Raw genomic sequence first — 22,497 nt, forward strand, 5'->3', positions numbered from 1 at the left:
CATGCACATGTATGTTTATTGTAGCACTGTTCACAACAGCAAAGACTTGGAACCAACCCAAATGCCCATCAATGACAGGCTGGATAAAGAAAATGTGGCACATATACACCATGGAATACTACACAGCCATAAAAAAGGATGAGTTCATGTCCTTTGCAGGGACATGGAAGAAGCTGGAAACCATTATTCTCAGCAAACTAACACACAAACAGAAAACCAAACAATATGTTCTCACTCATCAGTGGGAGTTGAACAATGAGAACACATGGACACTGGGAGGGGAACATCACACACCGACGCCTGTCAGGGGGTGGGGGGGCTAGAGGAAGGATAGCATTAGGAGAAATACCTAATGTAGATGATGGGTTGATGGGTGCAGCAAACCACCATGACACGTGTATACCTATGTAACAAACCTACACGTTCTGCACATGTGCCCCAGAACTTAAAGTATAATAAAAAATACATATATACATATGGAAAAAAATCATTTTTCATAATAATTTTATTTTTAATATAAAAATAACTATTAAAAATACATTTCAAAAGCATGCATCTTTGTCAGAAACTTTATAATCCAGTGAAAATAATATAAAATCTATGAGAAAAGCATCAATTAATAACAGGTCTTAAAAATATTTCAAATAAAATGGCCTAATTACACCATCAAACAGAAAATACCAATTGGGACACCATCTAGAGGAAGGAATAGAAAAAACAGGCTAAGGAGAAGTCAGGGAGCCATAAACTGCACCTGGGGGAAAGAGCTGATGAAGACATCTCCAGAGGACTGAAGCAAGAAATTTAGGGACCAGGAGGATTTTGTTCCAGGTCACATACCTGGTAAGAAAAGACATAAATCCCTCTGTTCCCAGAAACTACCAGAGCCTGTTTTCCAATAATTTCTTGAAGGCTATTTCTAAGTTCACTCTCCTCTTGGTAAGATGGAATTAACTACAGGGAATAGATCAAAAACCGTCCTTTCTAACACCTCTGCACCCTGGTTAACCTTTACAACTCAATTAGGTATATATTCTTTTAAGGCCTGCCAAAAATATCCCCTATGATTTTAAGGCACTGTTATACCAAAAAGTGATTTTAACTCTTACCCAACATCTAACATTCTTTCCAAGAAAAATCATAATCCACAACAGAAAGCTACTTCAAATAACACTTACGCAAAAAGTGTTGTGAATGATTCCATTCAACATGTCAATCAATGAATGAATGATTATAACAGACTAATACAAAGTCACCAATGTGAAAGTTATCACCACAAGGACTGGGGGATAAAAGGACTAAACGAAGATGTCAATAAAGACAATAAAGATATTATAATTTTGCCTTATTTACATTAAACCAGCTCAAGAAAAGTAGAAACACAAGTTGCTCTGTTTCCCATGGTATGAATACCAATGTCTTATATACTTTTTTAAAAAGTTTTACTCCCAGAGAATGTGTGTTCATTGCGATTGTCACCAGCACTTGAGTTATTTACTAAAATTCACCTCTGACAACTATCATATAACTTTAGGCAGGCTTAAGCTACCTTGCTTGGCCTAGAGAGAAGAGCAACAAAAAATTAAAGAGAGAAATCTGACACTCTCCATGTTTTCTAAAATAAGTGTAAGCAATGCTTGAGGGTGGGGAGTACCTGGGGGGAAAAATTAGAAAAGCAAGAAACAAGTATCAAGAAACACCAGGAAATCCAGTGTTTCAATACTAGGTCAAATGTATCACTGAATTGTCAAGTACTGGTACATTTACACAAATATTAAGGCTTGATATGGGCAGTAGGATAGGGCAGGATAAATGGTATGATAAAGTAACCATAATTTATCATTCACTATAAATTTGTATGATTACTATTTATCACCATGAATATTCTGATTTAACATATTCTTGATAAAATTTGTTACCCAATAAAGAACAATTTCTAGAACATTAAGATTGTTTAAAACTGTTACAATGATTATAGGTAAAAACCTTATTTCTCTATTCTCGTAGAGACATTCAACTTTGCTACATAATACTGGCCTTACTGAATTGCTGGAGTATACAGCAAATATGCTATATTTACTTGACATGCAACCAAAATTTGATGTACATTATGTTTGAAAATTGGGGGAGAGGTACATATGATGAAATTTTAACTATTTCAAAATAAAACCTCTGTTTTAAAGCCTGAAGGAACCATAAGACTCTTCACTCAACAAAAAATCTTTCATTATGTTAACAGACTTTACAAAGCACTTCCTATATGACAAGGATGATATTAGATATTAACAACTTGCAGAGTTTCTTAATAAAACTTTGATGTTATAGTATGAGTGATACAAGGGGTGCTAGGTAGAGAAGAAAAAAGTTTACTTCCCCTTATTGGCTTAATGGCTGCTAGAAGTATTAACTGGCAGAATATCAGTATGCACAGGATTGTAAGGCCTACAGATCTTTGAAGACAGTATACATACAGCTGTAGAACAATTATCAAATTATCAGTTTAATGGCACTTTACAATTTGTATAAACCTATCACTTTACAACTTCTGCTAATAACCACCCAAGCAATACATAAGACATTATAGACAAGCTTTGCATAAAAGGATAAGAAGATTCTGAGATTATTAAACACATTTTTAAATAACATTCAGTAAAGAAATTAAATCCCTTACTCTTCCTTGTTGGTTAGAACACTCCACACAGCTGACTTGGATGTTTCCATGCTTAGCACCAGGAATGATCTGTACACATTCAAAGTCATTTGCCAAAATAACAATATCACAGCCTGATCCATATGCCTAAAAAAAAAAAAAAAAAAAAAGTTTTACAATACATAAGACATGTAACTTTTGAAATCTTATTACATACTATTTTATCTTAGATTTTATTGCCATTATAAAGTAACCTTGGGACATTTTACAAAATAGTTAATATAATAAGAATATCAATTTCTAAATAAGAACATTAAAAGTCACATTAAAAAAATAAACTGATGACACTCCATGCATTATCATTCAACAACTGTTACTAATAGGAAAAGGGTTCTTCCAGTTCTTAAACAGAACAGCCTCTGTTCCTGCAGGTCGTAAGTCATTCTGTTTAGACTTTCTCTCCAAAGTTCATCTCAGTAAACCGTAAAGTATAAAAGCTCCATCTAAAAATACTAAGACATTGAAGACTGTAACTGTGTTCCCAGGGTTCAAACCAGGCTTAAGAAATATCAAGATAGAAATCAGGCATGCATTTTCCAACACAATTCCACATGCCTTAAAGAGCTAGTTGAATAAACATGAACAACAAACGCAGAATTGCATGTACTAAGGCAATGGCTAAACTTAAATGCATCAACGACTCAAATGAATCCATAATGCAGCCTGCCTCCAACATCCACCATCCATCCCCAACATCATCAGGCCTGAGGGAGAAAGGAAACCAACCCAAAGGTTGTTTTACCAAAGGTAAAAATGTCAAATAAAATAGAAAATGAATGAATTTATATAGAATATTGGGCAAATACCACTATATGATCTGGCAAATAGACTACAACACAGAATTAAATTGTTGGGAAAATTCCCATGTCCAATTCTAATGAGTAAAACCACACATTTCTTCCTATTGCAACACTTCTTGCTGTATGCTATTCCTGTTTTGCAACTTTGAATTTTATCACATAAGGGTCAGAGAGTGGGGACATATTTCTTTTTCTTCCAAACTACTTGTGATTAAATATTCAAAACAACCTAACAACCCAATTCTCAAAAGAAAAGCTCCATTAAAAGCAAGATAAACATAAAACTTATGAAATAGTATTTTTCCTCACTGTTTCCACACCCTTAAGCAGTGTGGTTACGACCTACAAAATAGAGATATCCAATAGCCAGGGCTGACATGTGATGACATCTGAATCAGTGACCCATGCCCTGAAGGGGTCCATATAAGGCTGCTAATGAAAGAGGGAAATGAAGCTAAAGACCAGACAGGAAGACATTACTTCTACTAAAACTTCCAATGTTACCAAAATCCTGCCGTAACCACTACATAAAACATCTTCAACCCATGTGTTTATAAAAATCAAAAAGTTCACCAAAAGAAAAGCAAAGACAGAATTTTAAGCAAGAAAAATATGGAGAAAATCACTCAGGAGGAAATGATCACTTACATTCTTATAGACAAGGCAGACTTGGTTATACCATGAATTCAGGAAAGCCAAACTGAAGGGGAATATTGAGTATATGCAGAAGAAATGTTTGGATCACCATGCTAATTTTTAAAGTATAGTATTAAAATAACAAAAATTATCTTACACTTGAGTAACAATTTCAAAATTTCCAACGTGCCTTATATCATTATCTCAGCAAAGTGGATTCATGGAAAAAGCAGACTTTATTTAGTTTGAAATCACACACACAGTTTTCAGTTTTGGTTATGCCATGCTGTGCTATCTTAAGAAAGTTATTTAAGTTCCCTAAGCATTTCCTCATGGTAAAATGAAGCAAATAATACTTGTCTCTTAGGATACTTTTGAAAATTAAAATGGAAAATTTACACAGTCATTTAAGAAACAGAACAGTGCACCAAGTCTCGAGTCTGGGCTAGGGACTGAGAACACTAAAGTACAAGACATGGTCCCAGTTACTCTAATGGGGAGATGACTAGGTAAATTACTAATTACAACTAAATGACAAACTGCCATGACAGAGACAGTCATAAAATGGTAGAAGACAGAAGAAGTACTCAACAAGTGTTGGATCACTCTCTCTTTAATCTTCGCAACAAACCTGGAGGGTAGATATTATCACTGTATAAAGAAAAATTCAAGTTCATTAATTTGCCCAAGATTACAGTTACTAAATGCAAAGTGTTCAAACTCAGGTCCTTACAATTCTTACATTCTTTTCCCTACATTACATATCAAAAAGACATAAAATATTCCAGATAAATATTAGTGCACTTTGTTTCTCTAAAGATGTGCCATCCCTAGCAACTAGTGCTACTTAACATAAATTCACTCTTACAGCTCAGTCACTGAAAAGGCTTTTTACTCTTCCCTAGATAACCATAATTGCCTGATGTTTTCCAGAGAATGTGTACTATACTCCATTTTTCTGATCCGGCAATAGTTCAAATTGGATGCATCAAAATCACCTACGAAACCTGTTAGAAACAGAGACTGCTCAATCCCACACCAGACTTTAAATTAAAATCTGCATGGATAAAATAATTTGGCAATATCTATCAAAATCTTAAGTACAATATACCATTTGATCAAATATTCCCTATTTTACCCTATAAGTGTATGTACAAAAGTTTGCCAAAATATATGTAGGACATTCAGAGCCTCAGTATTTATAGTAGCAAAAACTAAATATAATCATACCACTCATCAGTGAGGAGTAGTTAAATAAATTACTGAATTACACTGGAACACTACACAGCTACTAAAAGTTAAGAGGCTGGGTACAGTGGCTCATGCCTGTAATCCCAACACTTTGGAAGGCCAAGGCAGGAAGATCACTTGAGCCCAGGAGTTCGAGAATAGGCTGGGAAACACAGTGAGACTTCATCTCTACAGAACATCAAAAAATTAGCTGAGCATGGTGTCACACGCCTGCAGTCCCAGCTACTCGGGAAGCTGAGGTGGGAGAATCACTTAAGCCCGGGAAGTGAAGGCTGAAGTGAGCTATGATTGCACCACTGCACTCCAGCCTGGGTGACTAAGTGAGACCCTGTCTCAAGAAAAGGAAAAAAATAGAAAGTTTAAAGACCACTGGTTTAGAACGGTCTCAAACCCCCTACCAAACTAGTAATTCCCATCAAAATGGAACAACTTATGTCTGGTGCTAGTTTCCTGTTGAACCAGAGTTCTGCAATGCCTACCATTTTATATAATAACCATGATTACTGCTAGAATGGAATCTCTTAAACTATTGCACACTAACAGCTTGAAAAAGTGCACAGGTGCATTTTCTAAAGAGTCTAATGCATAAATAATCCAAGTGTGGAAGAAAAAGGGACTCATATAATCAGTCAGTACTGAATCACATGCATTCTGTAATTGAGGGCCCATGAGATTTTAATGGCTTTAAGGCATGTCTAATGTCTGTCTGGTTCCCACTATACTGAATGGTTCATCAGAGCAAGGACCTTACCTTGTCCTTGTTTACCATTGTGGTTCCAACACGTAGCACATAAGCAGCTCTCAACAAATAGCTGTATAATAAATAAATTATTAAAGTCTTCCTAACCGAATGTCTGGCTCCAGAAGTCTACGTATCTAGAAACTTAGTCAAAGAACATGGAGTTGAAACACTGACACTGCCTTGTTGCTAATAATTTGGCCAACCTATCCTCATAAGCTTAAGAAAAGAGGGAGAGATTTTGACTGATTTTCCAGCTAACAGTATCAACAAATGTAGAAGATCTACTAGAAGAGAATCTACCAAAGCCTTCCTTATAATTTGCCATTTACTGAATACCTACTATGATCAAGCTGTTTTGCTAGGGTCTTTACAAAAATTATCATTATCTTCACAGGCCTGCTTTTGAAGACAGAGAAACTGAGGCCCAGAAAGGGTAAGTAATTTGCCCTAGTTCACTGAATGAGTATTCATTTGCTTCACAGTAAAGTTCCTGCTCTTTCCACTGCATTGCCCTACCTCTATTCCATGAAGATCCTGTTGGTACTAGAAGGAGTGTGTTCATTTTTGTAATCCCAATTAATTTACCACATCATGGAGCACAGAATAAGCATTCTGTAAAGACCAACAGTTCATACAAAATCTATAATTTACTCAAAAGATTCCCATTCTCTCAATTTTAGAGAGATCAAAAATGATTTTGTTCCATTCTTTTTCAGAATCCAGTTTCACCAGAGGAAGAATTTATAGTGCAGGAGGAAAACAGGGTGTTCGTTAAGACTACAAGCAAATACTAAATTGACCCCACAGAGTATGGATGTGGGCTCCTTTGTGTTAGATAAACGAAACACTTCTGACTAAGCTAAGTTAGTAAAGTTAGTAAACTAACCTCTTCACATGTGAGATAGGCCACAGGATTATTATAGGGAGGCAAGGAAAAGGACAGCAAGCCTTTTCTGGAGAAATGGAATCCCTTGACCGGATTATCCCTCCTTGGATTCTTTGTAGAGCTGACCTGTGCCAGAGCACAATATACCAGTGTCCTGCTCTTCTAACAGTACTGACCTATAAAACACTTTATCTTGAAATCAAGGATATGGTTCAGCCCCTACACATAGAGAAGGCCCAAGAAAAGAGGAAGGGTCTTAGAAAAATTGCTTTCCTTCCATTCATGTGGGAGGATTTGTTTTATAAAAGGACTAAACTGTTTCTCTGATGATAAAGAATGATTAGCTGATATTAGTAATTCACAGCTAAGAGATAATTCTGTAGCATAAGCTGTTACATCCAAAAAAAACTTTAAAAATATTAACTCTCACTTGTTATAATCCTATTCTTAGAGACCAAATCCATCCTATTAGGAAAGAGAAAAGTATTCTCTGCTTTGAACATTGAAACTAAAAGTTTTCAACCTGAAGTCTAATAGACGTAAGTCATAGATGGCCTCAGTAGGTCTCTCAACTCCTAAAAATTGTATTTAAAGTTGTGCGAATGTGTTTCTTTTCTTTGCTGTGGTACTATTACCACAATAAATATATTGCTGTTTTCTTTAGAGCAGGGGTCCCCAATTCCTACTACCAGTCCATGGCCTGATAGGAACTGGGCCTCACAGCAGGAGGTGAGCAGTGAGTGAGCAAGCATTACTGCCTGAGCTCCACCTCCTGCCAGATCAGCGGTGGCATTAGATTCTCATAGGAACTCAAGCCCTATTGTAAACTGCACATGCTAGGGATGTAGGTTGCATGCTCCTTATGAGAATCTAATGATAAACATAATGTGCTTGAATCATCCCAAAACCATCCCTCTCCCTCACCCCTCGCTGTAGAAAAACTGTCTTCCACAAAACTGGTCCTTGGTACCAAAAAGGTTGGAGACCGCTGCTCTAGAGGGTTTAATGTCCTCACGAACAATGCAAACTTTGAGATCACTGACAACTACTGACAGTTGTGTCTAAATTTAAGAGACAAAAAAAAGCACTGATAAGGGAGTATTAGGCATGTTGACAGGTCTTTTAATATGCAGTGTGAAGAGGCATAACACTCTCATTCAGTCTTCTCTAACTTTAGTTTTATATATAACTGTCTTAACTACATTATTTTCAGAAAAGAAAACTAATATTCTAATCCCACAAACACTGTTCTAATTTCTCAAATTTCCTTTATGTCTCAGATAAATTGAAGTGGAGAGTAACAAAAGGAAAACTTTTAAAAAGCTTAAACAAACATGACCACATTTCCTATGAAACTATAGCATACAACAGATTAATTACGTTAGCATTTACTATAGAATAGTTGAATGTTTTAACATCCCGAAAGTTACAGGGTCAAAGTTTGAGATCATTGACAACTACTGATATGTGTCTAAACTTCAAAGACCAAAAAAAAAAAAAAAAAAAAAAAACCTGATAAATCAAGGTGTATTAAGCATGTTGAGAGGTTTAACAAAGTACTATAATCTTACCAAGAATACTATATAGAGTGTTACTATTAAACTCCCACCTCTCCCTGGGAGTGAGTTTTGATCAATGTAAATATGTCTACTTTTCTACCGAAGAAGGCACATTTTATTAAGAGTTAGAAAAATAATTACAAGAAGGAGGTACCATTTATTAAAAACCTACTGGGTGACAGGTATTATACTATTTTCATTCTATATTCCCAATCTTTCTTTCAAGACTGCAACAATCCTAGAAGTTGGTTATTAATCCCACTTTAATATTTTTGAAAATGGAATTTCACAGGATTTAATCAAATTCCTAAGTCACAAGGTAAATACATGACTATAATTCAAACTCAGCCCTCTTTACTGTTTTTTCCACTTCACTAATGACATTTTTCTATTGTTTTGTTTTCTCTTGCTCAAATTTTTTGCTCTTTATTAATTACATTTAAATTCTTCACTTCTGCTGTGATATTTGCTCATCAACAAAAAAACTAATAGGAAGGCAGTGTTGCTCAAATTTTTTGCTCTTTATTAATTACATTTAAATTCTTCACTTCTGCTGTGACCTTTGCTCATAAACAAAAAAACTAATAGGAAGGCAGGGTTGTCTGGGCTTTGATGGTTACTTGGCTGTACCAAGAGATCTTATAGAAAGAGTCTTAAGAGGCCAATGTTGACATATGAAAAATCTTACAACCAAGAGGACAAAACACAGATTAACAAAGATTTCCCAGGAAAACACCCATTCCTTCTCTCCATTTTAGTCACCTAATTAAAATCCTAGCTCTTTATCATACTCTCAGAATTATTAATTTCTAAAAAGGACAAATAGGTTTCCTTATTAAATACATTCCTGATTAAGCAAGAAATTTCACAAGTCACATATCCATTGAAATCATGTACAAGGTAAACAAGGCACATAAAATGTTTAATATTAATGTTTTCAGTAACAAGATTTTCTTTTTCATAGACAAAATAACACATATACTAAATTTTAAAATTAAATAAGAAAATGAAGTCACCTTCTCATCCTTTTCACCCTTCTTACCCCTCCCATCCTCATTCCCAGGAAGCAATTACTTAATAATTACCTATGAACCCTTCCTGAAATGTTCAATATATAAAAGTATATCTTTTATATATCTTCTTTGAACATAAATAGGATCACCCTATACACAATTCTGCCACTTATTTTCCACTTAGTTAACAACATATCTTGAAGAACTTTCTACATCAGCACAGAGGAAATTACTTCATTCTTAATAGCTGCACAGTATTAATATTTCATGTTGTGGCTTTGCCATAATTAATTTTGGTTGTTTCCAGTCTTTTACTATTTCAAACAATGCTTCGATGAACATGTATGTATAGATGATATATGCGTATGTGTCCAAGAATCCCTACAGGATAAATTCTAAGATATAATATGCTGGATCAGTGATTAAAATTAATTGCAACTGCAAACTGTCTTCCAAAAAGATTATAGCCCCAAGGTGTATAAAAGTACCTATTTCTCCACTTACTCACTAACCCCAATCATTATCAAATGTTTTAATCTTTCCATTCCAACAAAACCTGACATCTCCCTGTTCTAATTTGTATTTTTATTAGAAGATAAGCATCTTTTCACATATGTATCAGCCATTTATATTTCTTTCTCTGTAAACTGACTATTCATATTATTGGTCCATTTGTCTTTCTGCAGTTTTTCACACCTACAAACAAACCCTTACCATTATTAACTCCCACCCACCACCAGGCACCGCCAACTCCAAGATACATAAAACTCCTACCATTGAGATATAAGTCCACACTACAGTAAGAAAAGCAGGGAAGGGGTAGTATTTGAATAAGTTCTTTTGTCCACATGATTGAGAACACACTTTACTGATATGATTCAGTTATTCTAACTGCCCAAAGTCCACTCGAGAGTGCTGAATAAGCAAAATAAATACATGAAAAAGGAACTAAACAGTATGAAGAAAGCTTACAGCAAAAAAGTTTAACCTAAGTCAATGATGAGTACAGAAATGTTGGAAATAACCTAATAACGACTGCTTGTGTGGTAATCAAAGGGACCGTTCCTCTTAGAAACAACTCGTATCAGAAAATGCAAAATTAACAAAATTTATACAAGTAGCAGTAGAAAAAAGCAAAGCTGTGGGTGCTATGTCAAGGGAAACATAAGACAAAGCTTGACTACAAATATGTAAAAACAAAAATCTATGGCCAGAAAAAAACAACAGAAGAAAACTTAAGAAAACATTCTAAGCGTTTATGAGTAAGTGGTAAAAGGCAAGATGATTTCAAATTTCTTCCTAACTACTCCAAAACAGCAACTGGCCTGAAAGAAACAACTTTCTTTATAAAAGTAAAATTTTAAATTTAGACTTTAAAAAGAGCAATTTAATGTTACTAAAAAAAAACTAGCCAATTTTGATAATTTACTAATAGATGGAACTATAACAAACTTCTAAGAACTAAGCTAAAGAGAAACAAACTTGTGGTCCAAACTAAGTCTATTTATATACCTCTGATAAAGAAGAAAAATGTGTTTTTTTTTACTGGTGGTAGTAATATCCGAAAGGAAAACGAGACCTTGAAAAGCAAAATACGCAATAATTAATTATTTGCTCTAATTAACCATTATAAAACCAACTCTATCTCCAGCTTGCCTGCATTCTCAATAAAAGGTAGATCCAGAAGTGGAAATCAAAAATCTTATCTCTTACATTTTATATGTCAGTGCCTTTAATAACTATTTATATGTCAGTGCTAAGAATAAACCATTCAAAGTATTCATTGTCAAAAATCTCTAAAAAAAAAAAAAAATAACAGCAATACTGTAAAAATCAGCCCCATGTCCTGGCCAACATATACAAAAACCTACAGTCATCTTTTAGCCTCAAATTTATTCTCAAAAGCTTGGAGTATGTAACAATTTGCTTCATAACAAATAATGAAGTAAAATACTACTTTTTGAAATAGCTACTTCTAAAGAAATAAAAAGAACATTTTTTTATTATACTTTAAGTTTTAGGGTACATGTGCACAATGTGCAGGTTTGTTACATATGTATACATGTGCCATGTTGGTGTGCTGCACCCATTAACTCATCATTAAGCATTAGGTATATCTCCTAATGCTATCCCGGCCCCCTCCCCCCACCTCACAACAGGCCCCGGTGTGTGATGTTCCCCTTCCTGTGTCCATGTGTTGTCATTGTTCAATTCCCACCTATGAGTGAGAACACGCGGTGTTTGGTTTTTTCTCCTTGCGATAGTTAGCTGAGAATGATGGTTTCCAGTTTCATCCATGTCCCTACAAAGGACATGAACTCATCATTTTTTATGGCTGCATAGTATTCCATGGTGTATATGTGCCACATTTTCTTAATCCAGTCTATCATTGTTGGACATTTGGGTTGGTTCCAAGTCTTCGCTATTGTGAATAGTGCCTCAATAAACATACGTGTGCATGTGTCTTTACAGCAGCATGATTTATAATCCTTTGGGTATATACCCAGTAACGGGATGGCTGGGTCAGATGGTATTTCTAGTTCTAGATCCCTGAGGAATCGCCACACTGACTTCCACAATGGTTGAACTAGTTTACAGTCCCACCAACAGTGTAAAACTGTTCCTATTTCTCCACATCCTCTCCAGCACCTGTTGTCTCCTGACTTTTTAATGATTGCCATTCTAACTGGTGTGAGATGGTATCTCATTGTGGTTTTGATTTGCATTTCTCTGATGGCCAGTGATGATGAGCATTTTTTCAAGTGTTTTTTGGCTGCATAAATGTCTTCTTTTGAGAAGTGTCTGTTCATATCCTTTGCCCACTTTTTGTTGGGGCTGTTTTTTTCTTGTAAATCTGTTTGAGTTCATTGTAGATTCTGGATATTAGCCCTTTGTCAGATGAGTAGTTTGCAAAAATTTTCTCCCATTCTGTAGGTTGCCTGTTCACTCTGATGGTGATGACCCAATATTGTTTAGGTTTTTTATTTTTATTTATTTATTTTTTTGACATGAGGTCACACCCTGTCCCCTAGGCTGGAGTGCAGTAGCACAATCTCGGCTATCTTCAACCACTGCCTCCCAGACTCAAGCAATCCTCCCACTTCAGCCTCCCAAATAGCTGGGACCACACGTGCAAGCACCACATCCTGTTAATTTTTTGTATTTTTTGGTAGAGACAGTATTTCACCGTGTTGTCCAGGCTAGTCTCGAACGCCTGGGCTCAAGTGTCCTGGCCAGGAGCGCTGGGATTACAGGCCTCATCCTTCTAAAGTGCTGGGATTACAGGTGTGAGCCGCCACACCCAGCCACAATACTGTTTCTCAATTTGTTCTTAATACATTTTACACTTGAAAGTTTTAAAGTAAATTGTATATTATGTCATATATACCAACATTAACAGGTAATATTTATGACAACTTCAAATTATTTTTGTGACTATTGGAAATTTCTGGAAAACCATTTAATCTAAATGTTGATATTTTGAGGGAAATAGTCATAACAGTGTCCCAAAAAATTTGCTCAAATAGTATGATTAAACTATTAAATTGTAATTAAACTTCCAACACCTTCAGTATCATGCAAAGAGCATATTCCTGAGAATCTAGAGGAGCTAACACTATAACAATGGGTACATCACAATCTTCCTATAGATGTTTCCTTCAGCAGCCAAATGAAAGATTTCAGCTAGATCATTTGAGACCCCTTTTTTACACTGTATTTCTGTGGTTGTACATAAATTTGCTTCAAAAAGTCTCCAAAAGATTAAATAATCCAGTGTGCACTATTTTACATAGAGCCGTAGGTAAGCAGGCACAGTATGTTCTTTACTTTGTGATGTTTCCCCTCCTCACAGATGGCAGAATTAGAGGATGGTCCAGAATAATGACTAATAACCATCTGGAAATGATGGTGGCTAATAACTAGCTGGAAAAGATGAGCTAAGCCAATCAAAGTACACTCCGGGAAATTTAAACCAAAAGACCCAGAGTTACCAGAAAGAGTGGAGCTGAAAAGTCATGCATATTCAGGAATAAGGCAACTATTAAGAATCATGTGCAACTTGAAGAGGAACTCACAAGTTTCAGAAGCAAATAGATCAGATGCCCAAAGACAAGAAAGACCTATAAGAAAACAATGCATAATCCCTAAAACAAAGCAGTTGATACTACCAGCTTTCTATTTCCAATTACTCTGAAGTCCAATTGCTCTTCCTTGATGGTTTATTGTGTATCTTAAAATAAACCTTGCTGTTACTTCAGTACATTTGTCTCTTGCCCTGACTAGAAGCAAAACTGGTACAAAGATTAGGGATATACAGAGCAGGGCTTCAAAGAAAATGTGGATTTGGCTATGAAATTAGGGTAAGGAGTACAATGAGAATTCTGGGAGGAAAAGAGAGCAAAACAGGATGTATATAGTGATAGCAGTTACTAAAGTTATCTGTGATCGCTTGGAACCCAGAATATGTGATTGCGAGGCTTTTGAGCATTAGATAGCTAAATGTACTTTTTTTCAGCCTTTAATAAAGAATAGAAAAAGCAATGAGCAAGAGTATGGTACAGCATCAAACCATACAGCTTTTCTGGAAAATAATTCGATATTATGAATTAAGAGACTATAAAGAGAATTAAATACAGTACTTTGATTCAGTAAATCTGTTTTTAGGACTCGATCCTAAGAAAACATCCAGACATGCAAACAAAGATCACAATTAGTATTAAGATGTTTATTGCACCATTATGTAAAGTAATAAAAAAGCGAACAATCTAAACAACATATAATAGAAAAATTATGCTTTATCATGTCAAATGTATTGTTCATCTTATTCACAGGCCTTTCTAGAGAAAAGTGCCCCATCTACAGTCCTTCTGAAAGAGCAGCCCTGGCAGACCACGTGATCAACAGTATAAAACTGACTGGATCCAGCATTGACACTTAATTCCAAAGACCAAGAATTTAATATCAAAAGCCATAGGCTGGCCAGCAAGCTATGATGTGGTCTGGCTTCAAACGGTGAACTGGGTCAGACTCTACTTCCTAGATATTCAACCAGTAAAATCAAGAAATGTAGCAGGTACTAACAGGCACTAAAGCCAAAATGGCTTTATGTACACAGAGGCCAGGGCAGTCACTGTGATTCTCACGTAAGCCAGTTTTAATAGACCCAACACAAAAAGAGGCACAGACACTGTAAGAGATCACATAGCCCACTAGAAAGAGTAAGCAGTCCACAGAAATGAGTCCCTGATAACTGAGGCTCAGCTGTACTACAACTTGTGTTACAAGATTCTTGGAAGATTTGTCTACTATTCTCTTTTCTATATCCTTACAATAAATTTCCCATTACTAAGGTAATCTGCCTTGACTAGTTCCATTTTAACTTTTTTTTTTTTTTTAAGAGATGGCGTCTCACTATGTTAGTTGGACTCAAACTCCTAGGCTCAGGTGATCCTCTCACCTCAGCCTCCCAAGTAGCAGAAACTACAGGCATGCCACTGCACCCAACTTCCATTTTAAATCTTTATTCAACAACTATTTATAACATGATAACTGCTAAGCATTAAGTCAACGAATGTCTATTGAGCAGTTACTCTAGACCAGGCACACAGGGCATAACGTGGTAGAAAATACACACAGGATCCTGCCACATGTGCTTATATTTTGTCAGGATAGGAGGAGAGAGAGAGAAGTGGACAATAAGTTTTTGTTTGTATTTTTTTAATTTGTAAAGGCTTGAGATTCTCATTAAAAATAGCAGACAAGGGGGGTGGAGCCAAGATGGCCGAACAGGAACAGCTCCAGTCTACAGCTCCCAGCGTGAGCGACACAGTAGACAGGTGATTTCTGCATTTCCAACTGAGGTACCAGGTTCATCTCACTGGGGAGTGTCGGAAAGTGGGTGCAGGACAGTGGGTGCAGTGCATTGAATGTGAACCGAAGCAGGGCGAGATATCGCCTCACCCTGGAAGCACAAGGGGTCAGGGAATTCCCTTTCCTAGTCAAAGAAAGCGGTGACAGATGGCACCTGGAAAATTGGGTCACTCCCACCCTAATACTGCGCTTTTCCAATGGTCTTAGCAAACGGCACACCAGGAGATTATATCCCGTGCCTGGCTCGGAGGGTCCTACGCCCACGGAGCCTCGCTCATTGCTAGCACAGCAGTCTGAGATCAAACTGCAAGGTGGCAGCGAGGCTGGGGTAGGGGCGCCCACCATTGCCCAGGCTTGAGTAGGTAAACAAAGCGGTGGGAACCTCGAACTGGGTGGAGCCCACCTCAGTTCAAGCAGGCCTGCCTGCCTGTGTAGACGCCACCTCTGGGGGCAGGGCACAGCCAAACAAAAGGCAGCAGAATCCTCTGCAGACTTAAATGTCCCTGTCTGACAGCCTTGAAGAGAGTAGTGGTTCTCCCAGCACTCAGCTGGACATCTGAGAATGGACAGACTGCCTCCTCAAGTGGGTCCCTGACCCCCGAGTAGTCTAACTGGGAGGCACCCCCAAGTAGGGGCAGACTGACACCGCACACAGCCGGGTACTCCTCTGAGACAAAACTTCCAGAGGAACGATCTGCTGTTCACCAATATCCGCTGTTCTGCAGCCTCAGCTGCTGATACCCAGGCAAACAGGGTCTGGAGTGGACCTCCAACAAACTCCAACAGACCTGCAGCTGAGGGTCCTGACTCTTAGAAGGAAAACTAACAAACAGAAAGGACATCCACACCAAAACCCCATCTGTACGTCACCATCATCAAAGACCAAAGGTAGATAAAACCACAAAGATGGGGAAAAAACAGAGCAGAAAAACTGGAAACTCTAAAAATCAGAGTGCCTCTCCTCCTCCAAAGGAACTCAGCTCCTCACCAGCAACGGAACAAAGCTGGACGGAGAATGACTTTGAGGAGTTGAGAGAAGAAGGCTTCAGACGATCAAACTACTCCAAGCTAAAGGAGGACGTCTGAACCCATGGCAAAGAGGTTAAAAACCTTGAAAAAAAAATAGACGAATGGCTAACTAGAATAACCAATGCAGAGAAGTCCTTAAAGGACCTGATGGAGCTAAAAACCAAGGCACGAGAACTACATAACGAATGCACAAGCTCAGTCGCTGATTCGATCAACTGGAAGAAAGAGTATCAGTGATGGAAGATGAAATGAATGAAATGAAGCGAGAAGAGAAGTTAAGAGAAAAAAGAATAAAAAGAAACGAACAAAGCCTCCAAGAAATACGGGACTATGTGAAAAGACCAAATCTACGTCTGATTGGTGTACCTGAAAGTGACGGGGACAATGGAACCAAGTTGGAAAACACTTGGCAGGATATCATCCAGGAGAACTTCCCCAATCTAGCAAGGCAGGCCAACATTCAAATTCAGGAAATACAGAGAACACCACAAAGATACTCCTTGAGAAGAGCAACTCCAAGACACATAATTGTCTGATTCACCAAAGTTGAAATGAAGGAAAAAATGTTAAGGGCAGCCAGAGAGAAAGGTCCACCCACAAATGGAAGCCCATCAGACTAACAGCTGATCTCTCGGAAGAAACTCTACAAGAGCCAGAAGAGAGTGGGGGCCAATATTCAACATTCTTAAAGAAAAGAATTTTCAACCCAGAATTTCATATCCAGCCAAACTAACCTTCATAAGTGAAGGAGAAATAAAATCCTTTATAGACAAGCAAATGCTGAGAGATTTTGTCACCACCAGGCCTGCTCTAAAAGAGCTCCTGAAGGAAGCACTAAACATGGAAAGGAACAACCAGTACCAGCCACTGCAAAAACATACCAAATTGTAAAGACCATCGAGGCTAGGAAGAAACTGCATCAACTAACGAGCAAAATAACCAGGTAACATCATAATGACAGGATCAAATTCACACATAACAATATTAACCTTAAATGTAAATGGGCTAAATGCTCCAATTAAAAGACACAGACTGGCAAACTGGATAAAGAATCAAGACCCATCAGTGTGCTGTATTCAGGAAACCCATCTCACATGCAGAGACACACATAGGCTCAAAATAAAGGGATGGAGGAAGATCTACCAATCAAATGGAAAACAAAAAAAGGCAGGGGTTGCAATCCTAGTCTCTGATAAAACAGACTTTAAACCAACAAGGATCAAAAGAGACAAAGAAGGCCATTACATAATGGTAAAGGGATCAATTCAACAAAAAGAGCTAACTATCCTAATATATATGCACCCAATACAGGAGCACCCAGATTCATAAAGCAAGTCTTTAGAGACCTAGAAAGAGACTTAGACTCCCACACAATAATAATGGGAGACTTTAACACCCCACTGTCAATATTAGACAGATCAACGAGACAGAAAGTTAACAAGGATATCCAGGAATTCAACTCAGCTCTGCACCAAGTGACCTAATAGACATCTACAGAACTCTCCACCCCAAATCAACAGAATATACATTCTTCTCAGCACCACGTTGCACTTATTCCAAAACTGACCACATAGTTGGAAGTAAAGCACTCCTCAGCAAATGTAAAAGAACAGAAATTATAACAAACTGTCTCTCAGACCACAGTGCAATCAAACTAGAACTCAGGATTAAGAAACTCACTCAAAACTGCTCAACTACATGGAAACTGAACAACCTGCTTCTGAATGACTACTGGGTACATAATGAAATGAAGGCAGAAATAAAGATGTTCTTTGAAACCAATGAGAACAAAGACACAACATACCAGCATCTCTGGGACACATTCAAAGCAGTGTGTAGAGGGAAATATAGCACTAAATGCCCACAAGAGAAAGCAGGAAAGATCTAAAATTGACACCCTAACATCTCAATTAAAAGAACTAGAGAAGCAAGAGCAAACACATTCAAAAGCTAGCAGAAGGCAAGAAATAACTAAGATCAGAGAAGAACTGAAGGAAATAGAGACACAAAATACCCTTCAAAAAAATCAATGAATCCAGGAGCTGGTTTTTTGAAAAGATCAACAAAATTGATAGACCGCTAGCAAGACTAATAAAGAAGAAAAGAGAAGAATCAAATAGATGCAATAAAAAATGATAAAGGGGATATCACCACCGATACCACAGAAATACAAACTACCATCAGAGAATACTATAAACATCTCTACACAAATAAACTAGAAAATCTAGAAGAAATGGATAAATTCCTCGACACATACACCCTCCCAAGACTAAACCAGGAAGAAGTTGAATCTCTGAATAGACCAGTAACAGGCTCTGAAATTGAGGCAATAATCAATAGCTTACCAAACAAAAAAAGTCCAGGACCAGATGGATTCACAGCCGAATTCTATCAGAGGTACAAGGAGGAGCTGGTACCATTCCTTCTGAAACTATTCCAATCAATAGAAAAAGAGGGAATCCTCCCTAACTCATTTTATGAGGCCAGCATCATCCTGATACCAAAGCCTGGCAGAGACGCAACAAAAAAAGAGAATTTTAGACCAATATCCCTGATGAACATCAATGCAAAAATCCTCAATAAAATACTGGCAAAACAAATCCAGCAGCACATCAAGAAGCTTATCCACCATGATCAAGTGGGCTTCATCGCTGGGATGCAAGGCTGGTTCAACATACGCAAATCAATAAATGTAATCCAGCATATAAACAGAACCAATGACAAAAACCATATGATTATCTCAATAGACGCAGAAAAGGCCTTTGACAAAATTCAACAACCTTCATGCTAAAAACTCTCAATAAATTAGGTATTGATGGGTTGTATGTCAAAATAATAAGAGCTATCTATGACAAACCCACAGCCAATATCATACTGAATGGGCAAAAACTGGAAGCATTCCCTTTGAAAACTGGCACAAGACAGGGATGCCCTCTCTCACCACTCCTATTCAACATAGTGTTGGAAGTTCTGGCCAGGGCAATCAGGCAGAAGAAGGAAATAAAGGGTATTCAATTAGGAAAAGAGGAAGTCAAATTGTCCCTGTTTGCAGATGACATGATTGTATATCCAGAAAACATCGTCTCAGTCCAAAATCTCCTTAAGCTGATAGGCAACTTCAGCAAAGTCTCAGGACACAAAATCAACGTGCAAAAATCACAAGCATTCTTATACACCAATAACAGACAAACGGAGAGCCAAATCATGAGTGAACTCCCATTCACAATTGCTTCAAAGAGAATAAAATATCTAGGAATTTGTCTTACAAGGGACATGAAGGACCTCTTCGAGGAGAACTACAAACCACTGCTCAATGAAATAAAAGAGGATACAAACAAATGGAAGAACATTCCATGCTCATGGGTAGGAAGAATCAATATCGTGAAAATGGCCATACTGCCCAAGGTAATTTATAGATTCAATGCCGTCCCCATCAAGCTACCAATGACTTTCTTCACGGAATTGGAAAAAACTACTTTAAAGTTCATATGGAACCAAAAAAGAGCCCGCATTGCCAAGTCAATCCTAAGCCAAAAGAACAAAGCTGGAGGCATCATGCTACCTGGCTTCAAACCATACTACAAGGCTACAGTAACCAAAACAGCATGGCACTGGTACCAAAACAGAGATATAGACCAATGGAACAGAACAGAGCCCTCAGAAATAATGCCACATATCTACAACCATCTGATCTTTAACAAACCTGACAAAAACCAGAAATGGGGAAAGGATTTCTTATTTAATAAATGGTGCTGGGAAAACTGGCTAGCCATATGGAGAAAGCTGAAACTGGATCCCTTCCTTACACCTTATACAAAAATTAATTCAAGATGGATTAAAGACTTAAATGTTAGACCTAAAACCATAAAAACCCTAGAAGAAAACCTAGGCGATACCATTCAGGACATAGGCATGGGCAAGGACTTCATGTCTAAAACACCAAAAGCAATGGCAACAAAAGCCAAAATGGACAAATGGGATCTAATTAAACTAAAGAGCTTCTGCACAACAAAAGAAACTACTATCAGAGTGAACAGGCAACCTACAAAATGGGAGAAAATTTTTGCAACCTACTCATCTGACAAAGGGCTAATATCCAGAATCTATAATGAACTCAAATCTACGAGAAAAAAACAAACAGCCCCAATAAAAAGTGGGCAAAGGATATGAACAGACACTTCTCAAAAGAAGACATTTATACAGCCAAAAGACACATGAAAAAATGCTCATCATCACTGGTCATCTGAGAAATGCAAATCAAAACCACAATGAGATACCATCTCACACCAGTTAGAATGGCGATCATTAAAAAGTCAGAAAACAACAGGTGCTGGAGAGGATGTGGAGAAATAGGAACACTTTTACACTGTTGGTGGGACTGTAAACTAGTTCAACCCTTGTGGAAGTCAGTGTGGCGATTCCTCAGGGATCTAGAACTAGAAATACCATCTGACCCAGCCATCCCGTTACTGGGTATATGCCCAAAGGATTATAAATCATGCTGCTGTAAAGACACATGCACACATATGTTTATTGAGGCACTATTCACAATAGCGAAGACTTGGAACCAACCCAAATGTCCAACAATGATAGACTGGATTAAGAAAATGTGGCACATATACACCATGGAATACTATGCAGCCATAAAAAATGATGAGTTCATGTTCTTTGTAGGGACATGGATGAAGCTGGAAACCATCATTCTTAGCTAACTATCGCAAAGACAAAAAACCAAACACCACATGTTCTCACTCATAGGTGGGAACTGAACAATGAGAACACATGGACACAGGAAGGTGAACATCACACACTGGGGCCTGTTGTGAGGTTGGGGGAGGGGGCCGGGATAGCATTAGGTGATATACCTAATGTTAAATGATGAGTTGATGGGTGCAACACACCAACATGGCACATGTATACATATGTAACTAACCTGCACATTGTGCACATGTACCCTGAAACTTAAAGTATAATAATAATTTTAAAAAAATAGCAGACAAACATGCACCTACATAATCCCTCATAAAACCTCACAAAACCCACTAAGACAATGTTTTAAATTCAGAGGTGTACCTAAAACATACTCCACAAAGAATAAATTAAAGTGAGTACATGTGTAACCACCACCCAAGAAGATAAGAGTATTTCCAGCAACTCAAAAGATCATCTGTCCCTTCCAAATTACACTTCTCCGTCTCAAGCAAAAGTAGCCACTACCCTTTTTGGGAAATCACCCCCTTACTCTTCTTTGTAGTTTTTCTACCTCTGTACGCATGCCTAAACAATATGGTTTAGTTTTGCCTCCCCTCTGAACTTTATGTAAATGGAATCATACTGTATGCTTTTGTGTCTCTTTCTCTGAACATTAGGTCAGAAGTTTATCCATGGTGCATGTAACTGTGATTCACTCACTTTCATTTCTTATTAATATTCCCTGGTATGTACCACAATTTATCCACTCTAATGTTGATGGACATTTTGCCTATTACATACAATGCTGCTCTGAACATTCTTGTAGGGAAATCTTGCATACGTGCATGCATTTCTCTAGAATATACACACAAAAGAGAAACTGATGGATCACAGGTTAGGCGTATCTTAAATTTTGGCATTAATGCTAAATTGTTTTCCAAAATAGTTGTACCAATTTATTCGGTCACTAGCAGTGCATGAGAATTCCCATCACTGGACATCCTTGCCATCAACAGATACATGTGAGAGTAAGTAATTTTGTGCAAATCTGTTAGGTATGTAATAGAATCTCCTGATTTCGATCTGTATTTTTGTGATTATTAATGAGCTAGGCTCCTTTTCAAATGTTTACCGGTCATTTAGATTTTCTCTTGTGACACGCCTGTTCAAATCTTTCATCCATTATTGTTATCATTTTCTTATTTATTTGTAGATATTGTTATATTCTGGATACTAGTCCTTTGTCAAATATAGATGTTGCAATTCTTTTCTCCAACTCCACACCTTGCATTTCACTTTTAATGCTAT

At 37.3% G+C, this 22,497-nt stretch overlaps 1 protein-coding gene across 11 annotated transcripts in view; it reads right to left on the bottom strand.

Annotated features, from left to right (window-relative positions):
• Positions 1-22,497, bottom strand: part of DMXL2 (Dmx like 2) — a 175,950-nt gene that overhangs the window by 128,945 nt on the left and 24,508 nt on the right. For all 11 annotated transcript variants that reach the window (XM_054531479.2, XM_054531478.2, XM_054531476.2 and 8 more), the window contains exon 2: positions 2,672-2,797. In XM_054531479.2, coding sequence (XP_054387454.1) covers positions 2,672-2,797 — 126 coding nt within the window. The remainder of the gene's footprint in view (positions 1-2,671; positions 2,798-22,497) is intronic.

This window comes from Pongo abelii, chromosome 16 (assembly GCF_028885655.2).
Source record: "Pongo abelii isolate AG06213 chromosome 16, NHGRI_mPonAbe1-v2.0_pri, whole genome shotgun sequence".
Lineage (NCBI taxonomy): Eukaryota > Metazoa > Chordata > Mammalia > Primates > Hominidae > Pongo > Pongo abelii.